Below are 17,980 nucleotides of genomic sequence, written 5' to 3'. Positions count from 1 at the left end.
CACTAGGACACCCAGATCTCGTTGAACATCCCCTCTTCCTAACTTGACACCATTCAGATAATAATCTGCCTTTCTATTCTTACTTCAAAAGTGAATAACCTCACACTTATCTACATTAAACTGCATCTGCCATGTATCCGCCCACTCACACAACCTGTCCAAGTCACCCTGCAGCCTTATTGCATCTTCCTCACAATTCACACTACCCCCCAGCTTAGTATCATCTGCAAATTTGCTAATGGTACTTTTAATCCCTTCATCTAAGTCATTAATGTATATCATAAATAGCTGGGGTCCCAGCACCGAACCTTGCGGTACCCCACTGGTCACTGCCTGCCATTCTGAAAGGGACCCATTTATCCCCACTTTTTGCTTTCTGTCTGTCAACCAATTTTCTATCCATGTCAGTACCCTACCCCCAATACCATGTGCTCTAATTTTGCCCACTAATCTCCTATGTGGGACCTTGTCGAAGGCTTTCTGAAAATCGAGGTACACCACATCCACTGACTCTCCCCTGTCAATTTTCCTAGTTACATCCTCAAAAAATTCCAGTAGATTTGTCAAGCATGATTTCCCCTTCGTAAATCCATGCTGACTCGGAATGATCCTGTTACTGCTATCCAAATGCTCAGCAATTTCGTCTTTTATAATTGACTCCAGCATCTTCCCCACCACTGATGTCAGACTAACTGGTCTATAATTACCCGTTTTCTCTCTTCCCTCCTTTCTTAAAAAGTGGGATAACATTTGCTATCCTCCAATCCACAGGAACTGATCCTGAATCTATAGAACATTGAAAAATGATCTCCAATGCTTCCACTATTTCTAGAGCCACCTCCTTAAGTACCCTGGGATGCAGACCATCAGGCCCTGGTGATTTATCAGCCTTAATATAAGGGTCCAGCCTAATATAAGGGATGAAAACAGCAACTACGACAAACGCTAAGCAAAGGAGGATACAAATTGAGTAAGGCAAATGAAAGGGAACGGTAAGGACTGTAATTAATCAGAGTCCATAATAAGTGTCTAGCCACAGTCTTGGTACTTGGGATTGGGCTTACAGACCCGTCCTGCACGAGTACGATACAGGCCCTCCGCCGTACCCATTGTAGGTGGCAGCACCGTAGGTGGTGGTTCAAACGGCACTGGTCTCGCAACAGTGGCACGGTGGAGCAGCGGTAGAGTTGCTGCCTTGCAGCGAATGCAGCGCCGGAGATTCAGGTTCGATCCTGACTACGGGCGCAGTCTGTACGGAGTTTGTACGTTCTCCCCGTGACCTGTGTGGGTTTTCTCTGAGATCTTCGGTTTCCTCCCACACTCCAAAGACGTACAGGTATGTAGGTTAATTGGCTGGGCAAATGTAAAAATTGTCCCCAGTGTGTGTAGGATAGTGTTAATGTGCGGGGATCGCTGGGCGGCGTGGACCCGGTTGGCCGAAGGGCCTGTTTCCGCGCTGTATCTCTAAATCTAAATCTAAAATCTAAACAGCCTTTTGCACCGGAGACTGCCCGGTGATGTCACGGGTGACTGTATAGGGAATTTTATGGGTGATTCCATCACCGGCACCAGCGACTCCTTTGTTGGTATAAAGACCAGCTTACGGTCTGCCGACGCCTGGCCTCCATCGGTCTGTAACCTGCCATCTGCGACCTCCGTGTAGCCATGCGGACGCGGCTGAGATGGCACCGGCTCATTCACCGGTAGAAGGTGTTTTCTGTTCCGCAGGTAGGTTCCTCCTTCCGATTGGACAAGATAGGACTGTGGCTCCTGGCAGGTCCCACTAACTATGTCCAGACGATCATGACCCTTCTGGGTCTGCAGACGGACCATCTGACCCTCCGACAAAGGCTGGAGAGGACGGCTAGACTTGTCGTAATACGCCTTCTGGATCTGCTGTTTATGTTGCAGCTGAGCCTGAGCAGATTGGCGCTCGTGAACACGGTGCTGCAGCAGGTGTCTTGCAACAGGAAGGGTGGTACGAGTTTGTCTGGACATCAAACGTTGGGCTGGCGAACAAAGCACTGGGTCACGTGAAACGTTATGGAGATTGAGGAGGTCCAGGAATACATCGGACCCGGCTCCTCTGAATCTCTCCATGACCTGTTTGGCATTACAGACAGCCCTCTCGGCTAGCCCGTTCGACTGTGGATACTCCGGGCTGCTGGTGATGTGTTTAAAATCCCAGCGCGTAGCAAAGTCCTTGAAACACTGACTGGTAAATTAACCGGCATTATCTGACATGAGGGTGTGAGGAGACCCATGGACCGAGAAATGTCTTGCCAGTTTTTGAATTATCGCCGCTGAGGAAATTGTGCGGAGCAAATCAATCTCAAACCACCCGGAATAGGAATCCACCAGGACCAGATATTGATTGCCACGCCACTCAAAAATGTCAGTGGCCACAGAGGACCAGGGTAAATCATGAACCGGGTGCAGCAAAAGCGGTTCCCTTATCTGATGCGGGGCCAAGCTGTTACATACTGCACATGATTGCACCCTCTGGTGCACGTAGTCAGACGTAGCAGGCCAGAAAAACATACTTTTCGCTCGCTGAACTGTTGCCTCAGTGCCAGGGTGGCCCCTATATATTGCGTCGAGGTACTGCTGCCGTAGTGAGGCAGGGATCACCGCTTGTGGCCTTTCATAATGACCCCGTTCTCGATAACCAGCTCATCTCTAACAGGAAAGTACGGCTGTACGGAGAGTGGTAACATATGCAATTTGCCCGGCCAACCGTGTCGAGTGACGAACGCGAGCGACTGCAAAGTGTCGTCCTCCACCGTGTGTGCCATTAACATTTCCAGACAAGACGAGGGGAGATGATCGACTATCATTACGTCAAAACAATCCTTTTTGGCAGCATGCTCGTTATAGGTCTTCCTGGGCGCACGGGACAGGGTGTCAGCCAGGTGCATGTCCTTGCCGGGTTTGTAAATTAGTGTAATGTCGTATTTTTGGAGACGCAGCAGCATCCGTTACAGTCTCGCCGGGGCAGCATGGATGGTTTGTTCAGTATGAAAATCAGTGGTTGGTGATCAGTCTCCACAATTGCAGTCTTGCCGAAAATGTTGTCATTGAACCTTTCGCACGCGAAGACAACCACCAACAGTTCTTTCTCGATTTGTACGTAGCGTGTCTCCGCGTCCGTCATGGTCCTTGAGGCGTGAGCAATGGGCTGGCCATCCTGCAGGCACGCAGCGCCGAGGCCGTACTGGGGTGCGACGCAGGTCAGCGTAACTGAGAGGACACGACTTCAGGTGTCTGAGAGTGTCAAAAGCTCGCTGTTGTTGCTCATGCCACGTCCATGCAATATCTTTGTGAATAAGCTTCTGCAGTGGAGCGGAGAGTTCGCTAAAGTGAGGAATAAACTTGCCAAGATAGTTCACCATGCCCAGGAACCTCTGCAGGCTGGTGACGTCACTCTGTACTGCCATCTCACTGATGGCTGCTGTCTTCTCAGGATCAGCCTTGAGGCCCTCACTGGTGAAAACATGTCCCACACAGTTCACCTTATTGACACGGAACCTGTACTTGTTGGGGTTGAGTTTTAAATGTACCTCCCTGGCACGATTGAGTACCTTCTTTAAGTTAACATCGTGCTCCTGCACGTCCTTACCCGCCACGATAATGTCATCGACAACAATCGCACAGGGGTATCTGTCGAAGAGCTGCTCCATAGAGCGTTGAAACACTTCACTGGCCGCGTTAATCCCGAACGGCATCCGCAAGAATCTGTACCGTCCGAAGGATGTGCTGAAAGTAGTGAGCAGATATGATTTGTGGTCCTGGGGAATTTGCCAGAACGAGGTCTTGGCGTCGAGAACGGAGAACACTGTCGCCTTGCCCATGTGTGCGTGCACCTCCTCCACGTTGCGCATCCCGTGATGAGGTCGCATGAGTGCAGTGTTTAAATCCCTCGGGTTGATGCATATACGTATATCCTGCTTGTTCTTCTTGGTGGCGGCCACCATCGAGGACACCCAGTCAGTGGGCTCCCTAACAGGAGTAATAACTCCCAGAGCTTCTCTCCTGTCGAGCTCTGCCTTAACCTGGTCTCGCATGGCGACTGGGATGAGCAGGGCGGACCACGGGTCTCACATCTGGGTCAATAGTCATTGAGTATGTGACAGGCAGCCTGCCCAGTTCGTCGCTGAAGAGACCCTTGTAGTCCAGGAGGATTCATCGTGTGGAGTCTGGGACTGGCGCAAGCTGATGCACGGCCTTGCCGAATGAAACCAGTCCCATGTCGATACATGCATCAATGCCAAGGAGAGGCACGACTGTGCGATCAACGACGTAGAATTGCAAATTGTACGATTGTGCCGCGAGGTAGCACTGTAGCTCCACCACTCCAAGAGGAAGCACTTCGTTCCCCCCCCGTATGCTGGGAGCGTTGTGTCACATGTTTTTAAGTCTTCAGCTCTGCGAAGCCTTGAAAACTCGGCATGAGATATTACATTGCATGCCGCACCTGTGTCCATCTTCACAACAACAGGCACATTGTTTATCTTTAATGTGACCATGGGATCTTTGTGTTTAATTAACTGGCCCCGGACAGAGTGTGTATTGAGGCGAACTCCATCCACTGAAGGCATACTCTCTGGAAAGTTTACAGTATCACTATCAGATAAGTCGTGTGAAGGCATGAAATGTACAGCTTGTTTTGTCTCAATCGTATTGGAACTTCTGCAGCATTTCCAGAAATGATTTCTTCGTTTGCAACCATGACAAATCTGTCCAAAAGCCGGGCAGTTCTTGCGTTTGGCTATATGAGAGTACCACAATTAGTGCAATCGTTAACAAATCTTATGCCAGATCTTCCAGGCTGGGCTTGTGTCACTTTGAACAGTCGACGTTCCTTTCTGATATACGGTCCTGTTGAGTCAATGCGGAAAACAGGCTGAGGCACAGCATTCAAAGTTTTTGCGTGGACATCTGTCAATTCATAAATCTGACAGGTGCTGATCGCTTTAGCTAGAGTCAGATCGCAATCATGCAGAAGGTCCCTTCTCAATTTGTCATTAGTGATACCACACACCAGCCTGTCTCTAGCGAGTTCATCACAGAGGTCACCAAATCTGCAACTCGGCACGGCGTGTTTCAAAGAGTTTATATAGGCTTCAACCGGTTCACCCGGTTTCTGGGCACATGCAAATAATTTGTGCCGTTCCATGATAAGGTTAGTCTGTGAACCACACAGCTGTCAAAATTTATTCTTAAGGCACACACGGTCATGAATCGTCTCGGCAGGTGTGGTAACTGCACCAGCCGCATCCAGCACAGCCTCAGCATAAACAAACAGTTTCGCCCGACGGATTGCTTCCAAACCTGCTAGATTGAGGAGGATGGATGCTTGTACGCGGGAAGTCTTGTCATGGTGTGCAGCAGCCATGAACATATTGTAATCCACGAAGGTGTGCCAACGTTCACCGATGTTGCCATTGAAGACAAGTGGATCAGGCTTCCGAAAAGATTCAGCCATGGTTCGAGACGTCAAAAGTCTTGAGGAAACAAATGCTGGTGACTCAAAAAGCTAAATTACGGCCACTTCTGACACCATGTTTGTGAGTGGATACATTCAGAGGCACTCCGGTTTATATAAGTCCTTTATTAGCAGATCATTGGCAGTACAGATGCTGGCTACCGTTACCTCCAGCCCTCAGGATAGTCTCCTAACTAACACCAGGATAAAGCAGGATAACGCAGTACAAAACCCGGCCTGGATTATGGATGCACAACAGTAAAACCAGACATAGATCTACAGAAACTGGCTCAAGTCATCCATATCAGCCTAGGTGCCTAACTGAGCTAGTCCCATTTGCATGAGTTTGGCCCACATCCCTCTAAACCTTTTCTATCCATCCTCCTGTCCAAATGTTTTCTCAATAAATATTGTAATTGTACCGCTTCTACCACCTCCTCTGGCAGTTTGTTCCATGTATACATCACCATTTGTGTGGGGAAAAAACGTGCCCCTCAGGTCCACATTTAATCTTTCCCTCTCACATTAAACCTACGCCCAATAGTTTTTGATTCCCCTACAAAGGGAAAGAATACTAACTACCCACTTCATCTATGCTCTTATGATTTTATAAACCTTGGTGAGGTTACCCCCCCCCCCCCCCCAATGCTCAATGGGCACTTAGAAGTTCACGATAAGTTGACATATGATGAAAGAATGGTCGATTGGGCTTGTATTCGCTGGAATTTAGAAGGATGAGATGGGATCTTATAGAAACATATAAAATTCTTAGAGGATTGGACAGGGTAGATGCAGGAAAAATGTTCTTGATGTTGGGAGAGTCCAGAACCAGGAGTGACAGTTTAAGAATACGGGTAGGCCATTTAGGACAGAGATGAGGAAAAACTTTTTCACCCAGAGAGTTGTGAATCTGTGGAATTCTCTGCCACAGAAGGCAATAGAGGCCAATTCACTGGATGTTTTCAAGAGAGAATTAGATATAGCTCTTAAGGCTAAGGGAATTAAGGGATATGGGGAAAAATACGGAATGGGGTACTGATTTTGGATGATCAGTCAGGATCATTTTGAATGGCGGTGCTGGCTCGAAGGGCCGAATGTCCTACTCCCGCACCTATTTTCTATGTTTCTATAAAATAGGTCGAAGTCAGCATGGCTTTGTGAAGGGGAGGTCTTCCTTGACAAATTTGCTGGAATCATTGAAGTAAATAGCAGGACAGTAGATGTTGTGTACTTAGATTTTCAGAAAGCCTTTAATAAGGTGCCACATGTTAAGCTGATTTGGAAGATGAGAGCCCATGGTATCAAAGGGCAGATACTAGCACGGATAGCAGGTTGGCTGGATGGCAGAAGACAAAGAGTGGCAATAAAGGGGGTTTTTAGTGGTTGGCTGCCCTTGACTAGTGGAGTTGTACGAGGGTCGGTGCTGGGACTGCTACTCTTCATGTTGCATATTAATGATGTGGATGAGGGGATTGAAGGCTTTGTGGCAATGTTTGCGGATAATACGAAAATAGGTGGAGGGGCAGGTAGTGTAGAGAAAGCAGAGACTCTGCAGAAGGACTTGGACAAGTTGGGAGAGTGGGCAGAGAAGGGGCAGATGGAATATAGTGTAGCAAAGTGTGGAGTTCTGCATTTTGGTAGTAGGAATAAAGGTGTAGACTATTTTCTAAATGGGGTGAGAATCCAGAAATCGGAGGTGCAAAGGGACTTGGGAATGCTGGTGCAGGATTTCCAAAAAGTTAATCTGCAAGTTGAATTGGTAACAAAGAAAGAAAACTCAATTAAACTAATTTATTTCAAGAGAGCTTGCATACAAAACAGGGATGTAATGTTGAGGTTCAAGAAGGCGCTGGTAAGGCTGCATTTGGAATACTGTGAGCAATTTTGGGCATCATATTTGAGGAAGGATGTGCTGGGTCTGGAGAAGGTCCAGAGTAGGTTTATAAGAATGACTGCAAGAATGAGTAGGTTAACCTATGACGAGCATTTGTCGGCCCTGGTCCTGTACTCGCAGGAGTTTAGAAGAATGAGGGGGGATCTAATTGAAACATTAAGAATAGTGAAAGGCTTGGATCGAGTGGATGTGGAGAGGTGTTCCTGCTAATGGGAGCCTCGGACTAGAGTTCATAGCCTCAGAATTAAAGGACATTCCTTTAGGAAGGAGATGAGAAATTTCTTTAGTCAGAGGGTAGTGAATCTGTGGAATTCTTTGCCATAGAAGGCTGTGGAGGCCAAGTCTGTGGATATTTTTAAGGCAGAGATAGATAGATAGATTCTTGAATAGTACAGGTGTCAGAGGTTATGGGGAGAAGGCAGGAGAATGGGGTTCGGAGGAAGAGATAGATCAGCCACGATTGAATGGCGATGTAGACTTGATGGGCCGAATGGCCTAATTCTACTATTCCTTATCATCCTATGAAAAACAATGGCTGCCTATTCACTCTCTCCTTATAACTCGAGTGCTCCAGTCCCAGCAACATCCTTTTTCTGCACCCTCTAGCTTGATCAGAGCCTTGCTATAGTAGGGCGATTAGAACTGTGCACTATAGACCCAGTCATGCACAACAGTAATATGATGTCTCTTTTTGTGTACTCAGTTTTCCGACTGATAAAAGCCAAGTATGTCATATGCTTGTTTCACATGACATCTACCTCTGTCTCCACCTTCAAGGAACTATGTACTTGTAACTCTTAGTTTTTTTCTGTTCTACAGCATTCCCCAAGGCCTTGCCTTTTCCTGTGTATGTCTTGACATGGTTTAACTTCCCAAAATATCTGTCACTCCTTTGTGTACTCTTACAATTGATTGAGATTCTGTTGTAAACTACACAACTAAATTTGGTGTCATCAGCAAACTTACAAATCATGATGCCTATGTTCTCAACCAAATCATTAATTGGAGACCAGTACAGATCACTGTAGCACACCATTATTTCCAAGAACATCCCCATCTACCACAATGATGGAGCCCAAATTGTGAGTGCTAAAGTCAAGATTGAGCATTTGTGACCATGTTCAGCCAGTTGTATCAATTTTATAATGCTCCTCTGTTTTCCCCTGCTCCATCATTGCAAAAGATAGTCTTTAATTAATTCAATTCACTCCATCAAGAAACAGATAGGAAGGAGTACTGGGTTCAGCGAGGCAGTAGGACTGGTCAACATTCCAGCTGCAATGCTTGAAGATCTGTGCTACAAGATCAGCTTAGCTTCCAGATAAGTTGATTCAGTAAATTAGAGTGGCATGTCCCTCTCCATATGGAAAATCGCCCAGATATGTCCTGTTCACAAATAAAAGGTCAATTCCAATTTGGCTAACTGCTGCGCAATCAATTGATTCAGACTTATCAACATTGTGAAGGCATATGCACTATTATCACACAATTTATCATGCACTATTTACTCACCAAGAACTTACCAATGCCCAGTTCGGTTATTGCCAAGACCTCACCCCGACCTTGATTCAGACATTGTTCAAGGAGCTGAATTCCAGAAGTAAAATATGAGCAACTGCCCTTGAAACAAGTGCAATGTATGGTCTGGTGCAGTATCACAGTGTCTTGGCAAAACTGGTCTGTGGTCATTAAGGGAAAAAACATTTCAATGTTCCGTCACAGTTTACATGAAGGAAGATGTGATCATCTATCATTTTAGCCTCAGAATATCACTGTCAAAGTTGTGCAGAGCAATGTCGTGGCCCAAGGAAGCTTCAGCTGCTTTTTCAGTAACCTGCCTCTTTTCAGATCAGAAATTGAAATGTTTCCTGTTTGCACACTAATTAGGCTGACAAGTATATTTATGACACAAACATTCCAGGCAAGTATAAAGCTAGAAGACACCTGGAAATATCACCCCTTCCAAGTTGCACGTAGCGTGATCTGGAAATATTTTGCCATTATTCATCATCATTGGTTCTAAACCTGGATGTTGCTACCCAGAAGCATTGTGGAGGTATCCTCCCATCGAAGAAATGCAGCAGTTGAAGAAGGTAGCTCAGCACCACCTTCTCAAGGCCAAATGGGAATTGTTAGTGAATATTGGCCTTGCCCAGCAAAGTCAAGATTTGAAAAATGAATTAATGTATGAAAAACTCTCCAACAGAAGAAGGAACACAATAGCTTTCCTCCATCTTCTCGTGGGCAATAAATGCCAGCCTTGCCAATATTGTCAATAGATTAAAAAAATCTTCCAAAGTTTATATAAATCAGGTGCCCTTTTATTGAAGATGAGATAGATGGAATCAATTTTGGTGTTCTTCTAAATTGGAATTGGTTTTGAAGTAACAAAACACTTTGGGAAGAAAGATGCTTCACAAAGTGTTTTTCCCTCATTGGCTGTACTTCATCAGTGCCCGGCCAAAGTTTAGGATGACTTCTAAATATTTTCCTGGCGCCTATACGTACCTCGGCTCCTGGATCCCTAATGTAAAATAGCCAGCCCCGTGTTTAGAGTCTTCCATTACTTTGCATCTGTCGCTGTAATGTAAACTAGTTGATAAACCAGGCTGACAATTACTGCTAATAATGTGTGGGGATTTGTTATCCCTATTGGTGAATATGAATTTAAAAGAATTCCCATTTATAGTTGTGCCACCGTGCTAGGAATGCTTCTTTCTCTTTCTATTCTGACATACAGAATCTCTCAGTCTCCTGAGTGAGCCCATCATGGTATGATTTTCCTCATTGAATTAAGGTCATTTTAACATTGCAGCAAAGGAATTCTGCCTGGAGGGAAGCAAGCATAGATTTGCAGGCTGCTCCCAATCCTAAAGATCGTAACACCACTGTGCCCAAATCTGCTGATTCCAGTCCTGCTGCTCAACTACAGCCTTGAGCATACTTGCCCCACACCCTGTTTTTGTGAAGCATGTTGAAATATTGTCAATGCTTGTTTAATTCTGTATACGTTCTTGCATTTGTACAGCGATGTCAGGCATCCAACAAGTCCAATTCCAGGCAGTTCTAAAAAAACTATTCCTCGAGGCTGAGACTAAATGTGACCTCTGCTGACAACATGCATGTGTGGCAGCATTTGGACTTGCAGATGTTTTGAATAGTTTTAGTAAGAGATTAGACTTTGATCTGTTAGGTACGTGGCAACACTTTGAACAAATGCTAGAACACGTGTACAGATTATAATAAACATTGACAATATCCTGGCATGCTTTATGGAAACAGGGTGGCACAGATGTGCTCACAGCATTAGTTGAGCAGCAGGATTGGAATCAATAGATTGAACAGATTGTTGCAATCTCAAGGAGTGTGAGCAGATCTAAACTTGCTTCCCTCCCGACACAATTCTTTTGCTGTAATGTTGAAATGACCTGAAAGTCACGAATTGCATTCTGTTTGACTGTGCAGATCTTTTCTCACACCTCCTTCCCAATCTAGCTGCAAATATCATCATGGTTGACCACATCCATCGTCATTTGAACCTCTTCTCTGCCTACCAGCTGAGCATGACTGTGCTCATTGGGTTCTATATATGTCTACGACGTTGTCGCCATAGAATCAACTGCAATGGCTTCAGCACCATTATTTTGACCATGCCACACCCTCCTTCCAACTCTACTGATTTCTCCTCACATTGGCAATGTGTTCTACAGGTTTCATGTAAATGCTGAAGGTTACCCACTTCTACCACATCACCATCCCTACTGACCCCTCCATTTTTTGTTTTGACCCACAGCTTAGCCAGCATCCAATATACAAGATGTCAATAATTTCTTCCAATTGCTTATGAGCAGAAAATGCTGAAAACTCTCAGCAGGTCTAGCAGCCTCTGCAGAAAAAAATGGAAGAATTATTGTTGCTAGTAGAAAATAAAGGGTCTTGCAGTTTCTGTGTTTTATTTAATATTTCCTGGCATCGGTAGAAATGAAGCTGATTAGCGTTGGTCCCATCACAAAATCTGGCCAGTTATAACATCTGTCTCCCAGGTTGTGGTTTGAGCCGGGACAGATTGTTGACAATCTTTAATATTTGAACTTAAGATGAGCTTCCAGTCACCCAATTCCACCTCTTTATTACTTAACTCTGCAACTGTTTCAACTCTTCTGTTCTATCTCTGAACCCTAATGTATGTTTCAGCCAAGCTTGGCTAATCCAGTATTTCATGATGTACATGGGTGATCTACATTTTGGCTCTAACTCTGCTGTCTGAATCTGAACCTTGCTGCTGTGATTGCTCACTGACTTTGACCCCTAGACTGGCAACTTGTTTAATTTGAATTTCAAATCACTTACATGCCTCAACTTCCCCTACCCTTGTAACTCCTTTACTCTAGAATCTTCAACAATATCTGTGCTCCTGCACTGGTGGAATCTGGTGCATTTCGGATTTTAATCACAACACCATTGAGAACCAACCATTCCATTGTCAAGGTCCTAAGCACCAGATTTTGTTCCTGAAATCTTTCTGCTTCTATCTCTCTCTTAATTTGCTCTTTGACCAAGCTTTAATCATCTGAGCAATTATCTTGTATGGTTTGGCATTTTTTTTTTGTAATGGTCGTATGAAGTGGTTTGGGATTCTTTGGTGCATCAATAGTAGTGTTGCATAGAAATACATAATTAGCTTTTTTTTTTTTTTTTTTGGTGTTGTTATTTGTTTGAGGCCATAACATTTGATTTTAAGGTTTGTGTAAAATCAAAATATGGCTTGCATGTTGTGATAATTGCACTTCATTAACTTTTCTTTGACGCCTGAATAGCTAAAAACAGTTTCTGCTTTGTAACATAGATGACTGTAACTCAAAACAAAATGAATACACTGTATTGAATTTTTTAAAAAACAAATACACCTATTCATTCCAGACATAAAGACTAGACATATAACAGTGCTATTTTTGTATTACAGTTGTATGAAAACTTCATAAGTGACTTTGAGCACAGGTAAGCTTTTGGCCAGATGAATAATGTTGCTCAGAAGCTTGATGATTTTTGTACTTGGGTTGAAATGTAATCTCATTTTCTAAGGTATCTAAGGATAGACTAAGTTTAAACTGCTGGGGAAGTAATGGAAACATCCTGACTGGAAAGCATCGGGCTCGGGATGCAGTCGGGAGGATGTGTGAATACCTTTTGGGTGTGATATTCATTCTATGTAAGATTCAGTAGGACAGGAATGGCTTCTGGAGGGAAAAGGCATCAAGACACCATATTATGCGCTCCTTATTATAGCATCCATAATGCATTACATTAATATATTCCAAAAATGCAGGTAGGTAATGAAAGGAAACTTGTTCTATTGGTAGACACCTATCACTTGGCATCCAAGTGCTCCAAAAATGCAGATAGGCAATGAAAAGAAACTTGCCATTTTGGAAAATACCCTATCTCCTAGGCACCCAAATGCTTTATTTTTCAAACCATCGTTAAAATGCGAATTTGACTGATGAAATTGATATTTGTTGCCTTTTCATTGGTCTTGAGAAAATTGAGGGGAGCTTTCTTAAGCTATTAGTGGGACATATTGCACCTAAACATGAATGGGACAAGCATGGGGAGGATGTGGGCAAAAAGATGGGATGGTAGTAATTTGGTTTAATCTAGCTTGGTGTGGAGAAAGGCACTGGAGGCTAGAATCAGAACGTTGAGAAGCTAGCTGGAAATTGAAGAAAGGAGTTTGGGTGAAGAGGAAACTAGGAAAGCAGAGAACAGAAAAGGCAACAATCCAGGATGATAAAAGGAGTAATGATAACCAATTTTTATCAGGAAGGGGCAGAGTGTATTGACAACTTTTTTCACACACAGCTTGATGGATATGTGGTGGAGAACGCCACTTCTCCTGGCGTTCTCCACCACGCCAGGAGAAGTGGTAGAGGCAGGTATATTTACAATGTTTAAAAAACATTTGGACAGGTACATGGATAGAAATGGCTTAGAGCGAAATGGGCCAAACACTGACAAATGGGATTACCTCGGGTAGGCACCTTGGTCAGCATGGCTGAGTTGGGCTGAAGGGTCTGTTTTGTTGCTCTATAACTTTGAATTTATGACAAATACACCCAGTTTAAAAAAAATGATAAGATAAAATAAAGGCTCTTTATCTGAATGCACACAAAATGGATGGCACCAATAGAACAAATTAGTATAATCTAATAGCAGTTATGGGAACCTTGTTGCAAAGTTGGGAACTGACTATTTGGGAATATTTGATGTTTCAGAAGGAAGGTAAAAGGTGGTGGGGTAGGTTAAATGGATGAAATCTGCAGTGGTGAGATACGATGTTGACATAAAAATTCATGATAGAGAATCCCTTTGGAGGGAGATCACAAATAAGGGTGCAAAGTCACTGATGGGAATAGTATGTAGACTCTAACTGTAGCTATTTGGTAGGACAGTATAATTTGAGAAATAATGGAATAAAATTTGGAAAGGGTGATCAGATCATTGCAGAATTTCATCAATGCGAGGCTGAAACTGATTCCCTAAATGTAGGCAAAGGCAATTACAACGGTACAAGGTCAGAGTTGGCTAAAGTGAGCGGTAAGTAGATTCAAGGATGTCAGTAGATTTACAGTGCCAGACTTTTAAGATTATGTTAGATAAATCTGAAGAAAGATATATTCCAGTGCGAGAAGCACCATCCTCGGTGATCTAAAGAAATTAAGTATGGTATCAAATTAAGAGGGTGGCTTGGTAGCTCAGCGGTAGAGATGCTGCCTTATAGGGTTCAATCCTGACTATGGGTGCTGGCAGTGTGGAATTTGTACATTCTCCCCATGACCATGTGGGTTACTCCAGTTTCCTCCCATGATCCAAAGACGTACAGGTTTTATAAGTTAATTGGCTTCGGTAAAATTGCAAATTGTTCCTCGTGTGTCGGATAGTGCTGGCGCATGAGAATTGATGGTCAGCACAGACTTGGTGGGCTGAAGAGCCTGTTTCCGCCATGTATCTTCAAAACTAAATTTTAGAAGGCAGTCTGAAAGAAGGTCTCGACCCATAAAGTCACCCATTCCTTTCCTCCAGAGATGCTGCCTGACCTGGTGAGTTACACCAGCATTTTGTGTCTAAAAAAGGCATCGTGGTTTGAAGATTAGTTAGTGGTAGTTCAAAGAATTGGGATTTTTTGAACCAAAAGATGATTGAAAATAAATTATAGAGGTAGAAGATGGCGAAGGGGAATTGAGCAGGTTGGCTCTATATTCATGGGGTTCAGAATAATGAAAAGGGATCTTATGAAATATTTAGCATTCCAGGAGGCTTCTTCCAGTGGATATAGTTGCAAATCTGAAATTAAAACAGGAAATGTTGGAAATGCCCATTAGATGGCAGTATCGTAGGTAAAATATCATCCTGTATAATAAATCAAAGATGAGGAGCAACCTGTTCGTTGTGGTTTGTGACTCTTTAGTATTCTCTACCTATAGGGGTGTGGAGGTAGAGTCATTGAATATATTGAAGGTGGAGATTGACTGACATATAAATTATATAAGAATCAAGGAATATGGGGAGAGAAGGGGATAGTGGTTTTGTGGATAATCTTGGATCAGCCGAGATCTTATTTGAAAGGCGGTGTCGGCTTGTGGCTGACTGGCCAACTCCCTCCCATGTCTGTCTATGTAAGAAATGGCTGTAAGTTGCATTCAAGTCAGGATAGGGTGTGTATTGAAGACAATCAAGTTCCCGTGACAAATTGCACATATCTTACCTGGAATACTTACTTTCCCTTCCAGTTATAACTTGGGTCGTCTAGTCCTTTTTGACGTTTTACTTCATTTGTAAGCTCATTTGCTTTCCCTTCTTTCATCCGCCATTCACTCCCATGTACCAGCACCATTGGTATATGTTAGCATCTTGAAATAAGGTTGGGCCGTGAAGCCCAACTTCTTCCCTTATGTTATCAGACTACTGAATATTCCTCCCATAAGCTAGGCTGTCAGCACGATTCTCCAACCTACCTCATTATGGATATTGGACTTTTTCTCAGGAACTGTAAAGCTACAATGCTGTAGACCAAATTCTACACTGTGGTGTTTTTCTCTTTGCACTACCTGTTTTATTTGTGTATGGCTTGATTGTATTTGTGTAGAGTATAATGTGAGATCATTGGAGAGCATGCAAAAAAAACAGCTTTTCAATGTTCCTTTGTACGTGGCAATAATAAACCAATACCAAGACCTCCGTTGTACACTGGTAGTTGTCCTGAAGGGTGGAGGATATAATTTTCTCATCTCAGTTTATGTTGCAACATTTTGGCTCTGCTTTCTTCAATGGGACTGAGAATATTTGTTTCTTGGGAAGAAGCCTACATGCAAAACATAGTTTGGCCAGTCATTTGATTTCTCATTCCAGCAATGGTTAGCATAATCTAGCAATGATTATATGGATTTGCAACTCTGTTGTTATGAGTCTTGATTCAATCGCAATGATTTGTGAACTGACAACAGCAATGATTATATTAACCTGCTGAGATTGTATGAGCAGGTTCCACTCCTTTGGAGAGTGGAACTATCACTCTATTCAGCTCAACTTAAACATGATGCCATGATGTCAGGATCTGTTTGATTCTAAATATACCAAGGGCAACTAACAATGGGCAATAAATAAATTATTGCATTATAAAACCCAGTAAAATGTTCAAACCTGTGTCTAGCACTCTGCTCTGGAACTGCTTTTAGGATTCCTTAGAGATATTAGTGAATGCATATTTGAAAGCTGCCCTTCACCCGACTGTCCTAAGACAAGGAATTTGTTTGAAGTTGGATACAAAGTTTGAAAAAAAATCTGTTCTGAAATTGGAATAGCATATTCAATACAGAAGATTCATTTTCACAGCACTGATACTGGAATTAATGCTTTCTCACACAGAATAAACCCATTATCCCTGGTGGAAATTATTCTACGTGTGGTTCGACAGATGAATGGTATGTTTCTGAGCTCATTCGGTGTATCTGTTTGCCCTGCTAGTTATATTTTGTAAAAGCAAGCCCATGTGTACTTTAGAGATTTTTAAATGTAATATGAAGATCATAATTTTACCTAAATTTGGCCTCAAACTTTGCCTTGTTGAAAATGAAATTTCCTTTGCTCTGTTGTAAAAGCATGAGATAGGACATAGTGCAAGCCAATGACGTGCACGCATTAGTGATTACTAGTTAGTTTCAATGCTTTGGAAAGTAATGGTATGAACTACAGTGCCCTCCATAATGTTTGGGACAAAGACCTTTCATTTATTTATTTGCTTCTGTACTCCACAATTTGAGATTTGTAATAGAAAAAATCACATGTGGTTAAAGTGCACATTGTCAGATTTTATTAAAGGTCATTTTGATACATTTTGGTTTTACCATATAGAAATTACAGCTGTGTTTATACATAGTGTTCCCCCCCCCCCCCCCCCCCCATTTCAGAGCACCATAATGTTTGGGACACATGGCTTCACAGGTGTTTGTAATTGCTCAGGTGTGTTTAAATGCCTCCTTAATGCAGGCATTAAAGAGCTCTCAGCACCTAGTCTTTCCTCCAGTCTTTCCATCACCTTTGGAAACTTTTATTGCTGTTTATCAACATGAGGACCAAGGTTGTGCCAATGAAAGTCAAATAAGCCATTATGAGACTGAGAAACAGGACTAAAACTGTTGGAGACATCAGCCAAACCTTAGGCTTACCAAAATCAACTGTTTGGAACATCATTAAGAAGAAAGAGAGCACTGGTCTTCTTCTTCTTTCGTGTCCATCATCCATGTTTCAAATGTTACATCACTGTTATCGTCTGTCCTGAAAGGGATGCAAGCTTCCGGCGACAATCAGTGGGAGCCATCACTTGTACAATAGATGATGGTGGTAGCTGAATTAGCTCAGGACACTTCCAGTTTCCAGCCCCACGACGTGGATGCTTCTGCTATGGGTCCAGAGCACTGGTGAGCTTACTAATCGCAAAGAGACTGGCAGGCCAAGGATGGCCTCCACAGCTGATGACAGAAGAATTCTCTCTCCAATAAAGAAAAATCCTTAAACACCTGTCCGACTGAATAGAAACACTCTTCAGGAGTCAGGTGTGGATTTGTCAATGACCACTGCCGCAGAAGACTTCATGAATAGAAATACAGAGGTTGCACTGCAAGATGCAAAACCACTGGTTAGCCGCAAAAATAGGATGGCCAGGTTACAGTTTGCCAAGAAGTACTGAAAAGAGCAACCACAGTTCTGGAAAAAGGTCTTGTGGACAGATGAGACGAAAATTAACATATCAAAGTGATGGCAAGAGCAAAGTATGGAGGAGAGAAGGAACTGCCCAAGTTCCAAAGCATGCCACTTCATCTGTGAAACACGGTGGTGGAGGTATTATGGTCTGGGCATGTATGGCTGCTGACGGTACTGGCTCACTTATCGTCATTGATGATACAACTGCTGATGGTAGTAGCATAATGAATTCTGAAGTGTTTAGACACATCCAATCTGCTCAAGTTCAAACAAATGCCTCAAAACTCATTGGCCGGTGGTTCATTCTACAGCAAGACAATGATCCCAAACATACTGCTAAAGCA

General features: G+C 43.4%; 1 protein-coding gene across 4 annotated transcripts in view; it reads left to right on the top strand.

Annotated features, from left to right (window-relative positions):
* The window catches only part of LOC144605486 (26S proteasome non-ATPase regulatory subunit 13-like), a 51,081-nt gene that overhangs the window by 8,259 nt on the left and 24,842 nt on the right, over positions 1-17,980 (top strand). For 3 of the 4 annotated variants that reach the window (XM_078420802.1, XM_078420800.1, XM_078420801.1), the window contains exons 3-4: positions 12,343-12,377; positions 16,302-16,357. The exons of the other annotated variant lie outside the window; for it this stretch is intronic. In XM_078420802.1, the coding sequence (XP_078276928.1) occupies positions 12,343-12,377; positions 16,302-16,357 (91 nt within the window). The remainder of the gene's footprint in view (positions 1-12,342; positions 12,378-16,301; positions 16,358-17,980) is intronic. 4 annotated transcript variants of the gene reach the window in all.

This window comes from Rhinoraja longicauda, chromosome 24, assembly GCF_053455715.1.
Source record: "Rhinoraja longicauda isolate Sanriku21f chromosome 24, sRhiLon1.1, whole genome shotgun sequence".
Taxonomy (NCBI): Eukaryota; Metazoa; Chordata; class Chondrichthyes; order Rajiformes; family Arhynchobatidae; genus Rhinoraja; species Rhinoraja longicauda.
This window is presented reverse-complemented; position numbering and strand designations above follow the sequence as displayed.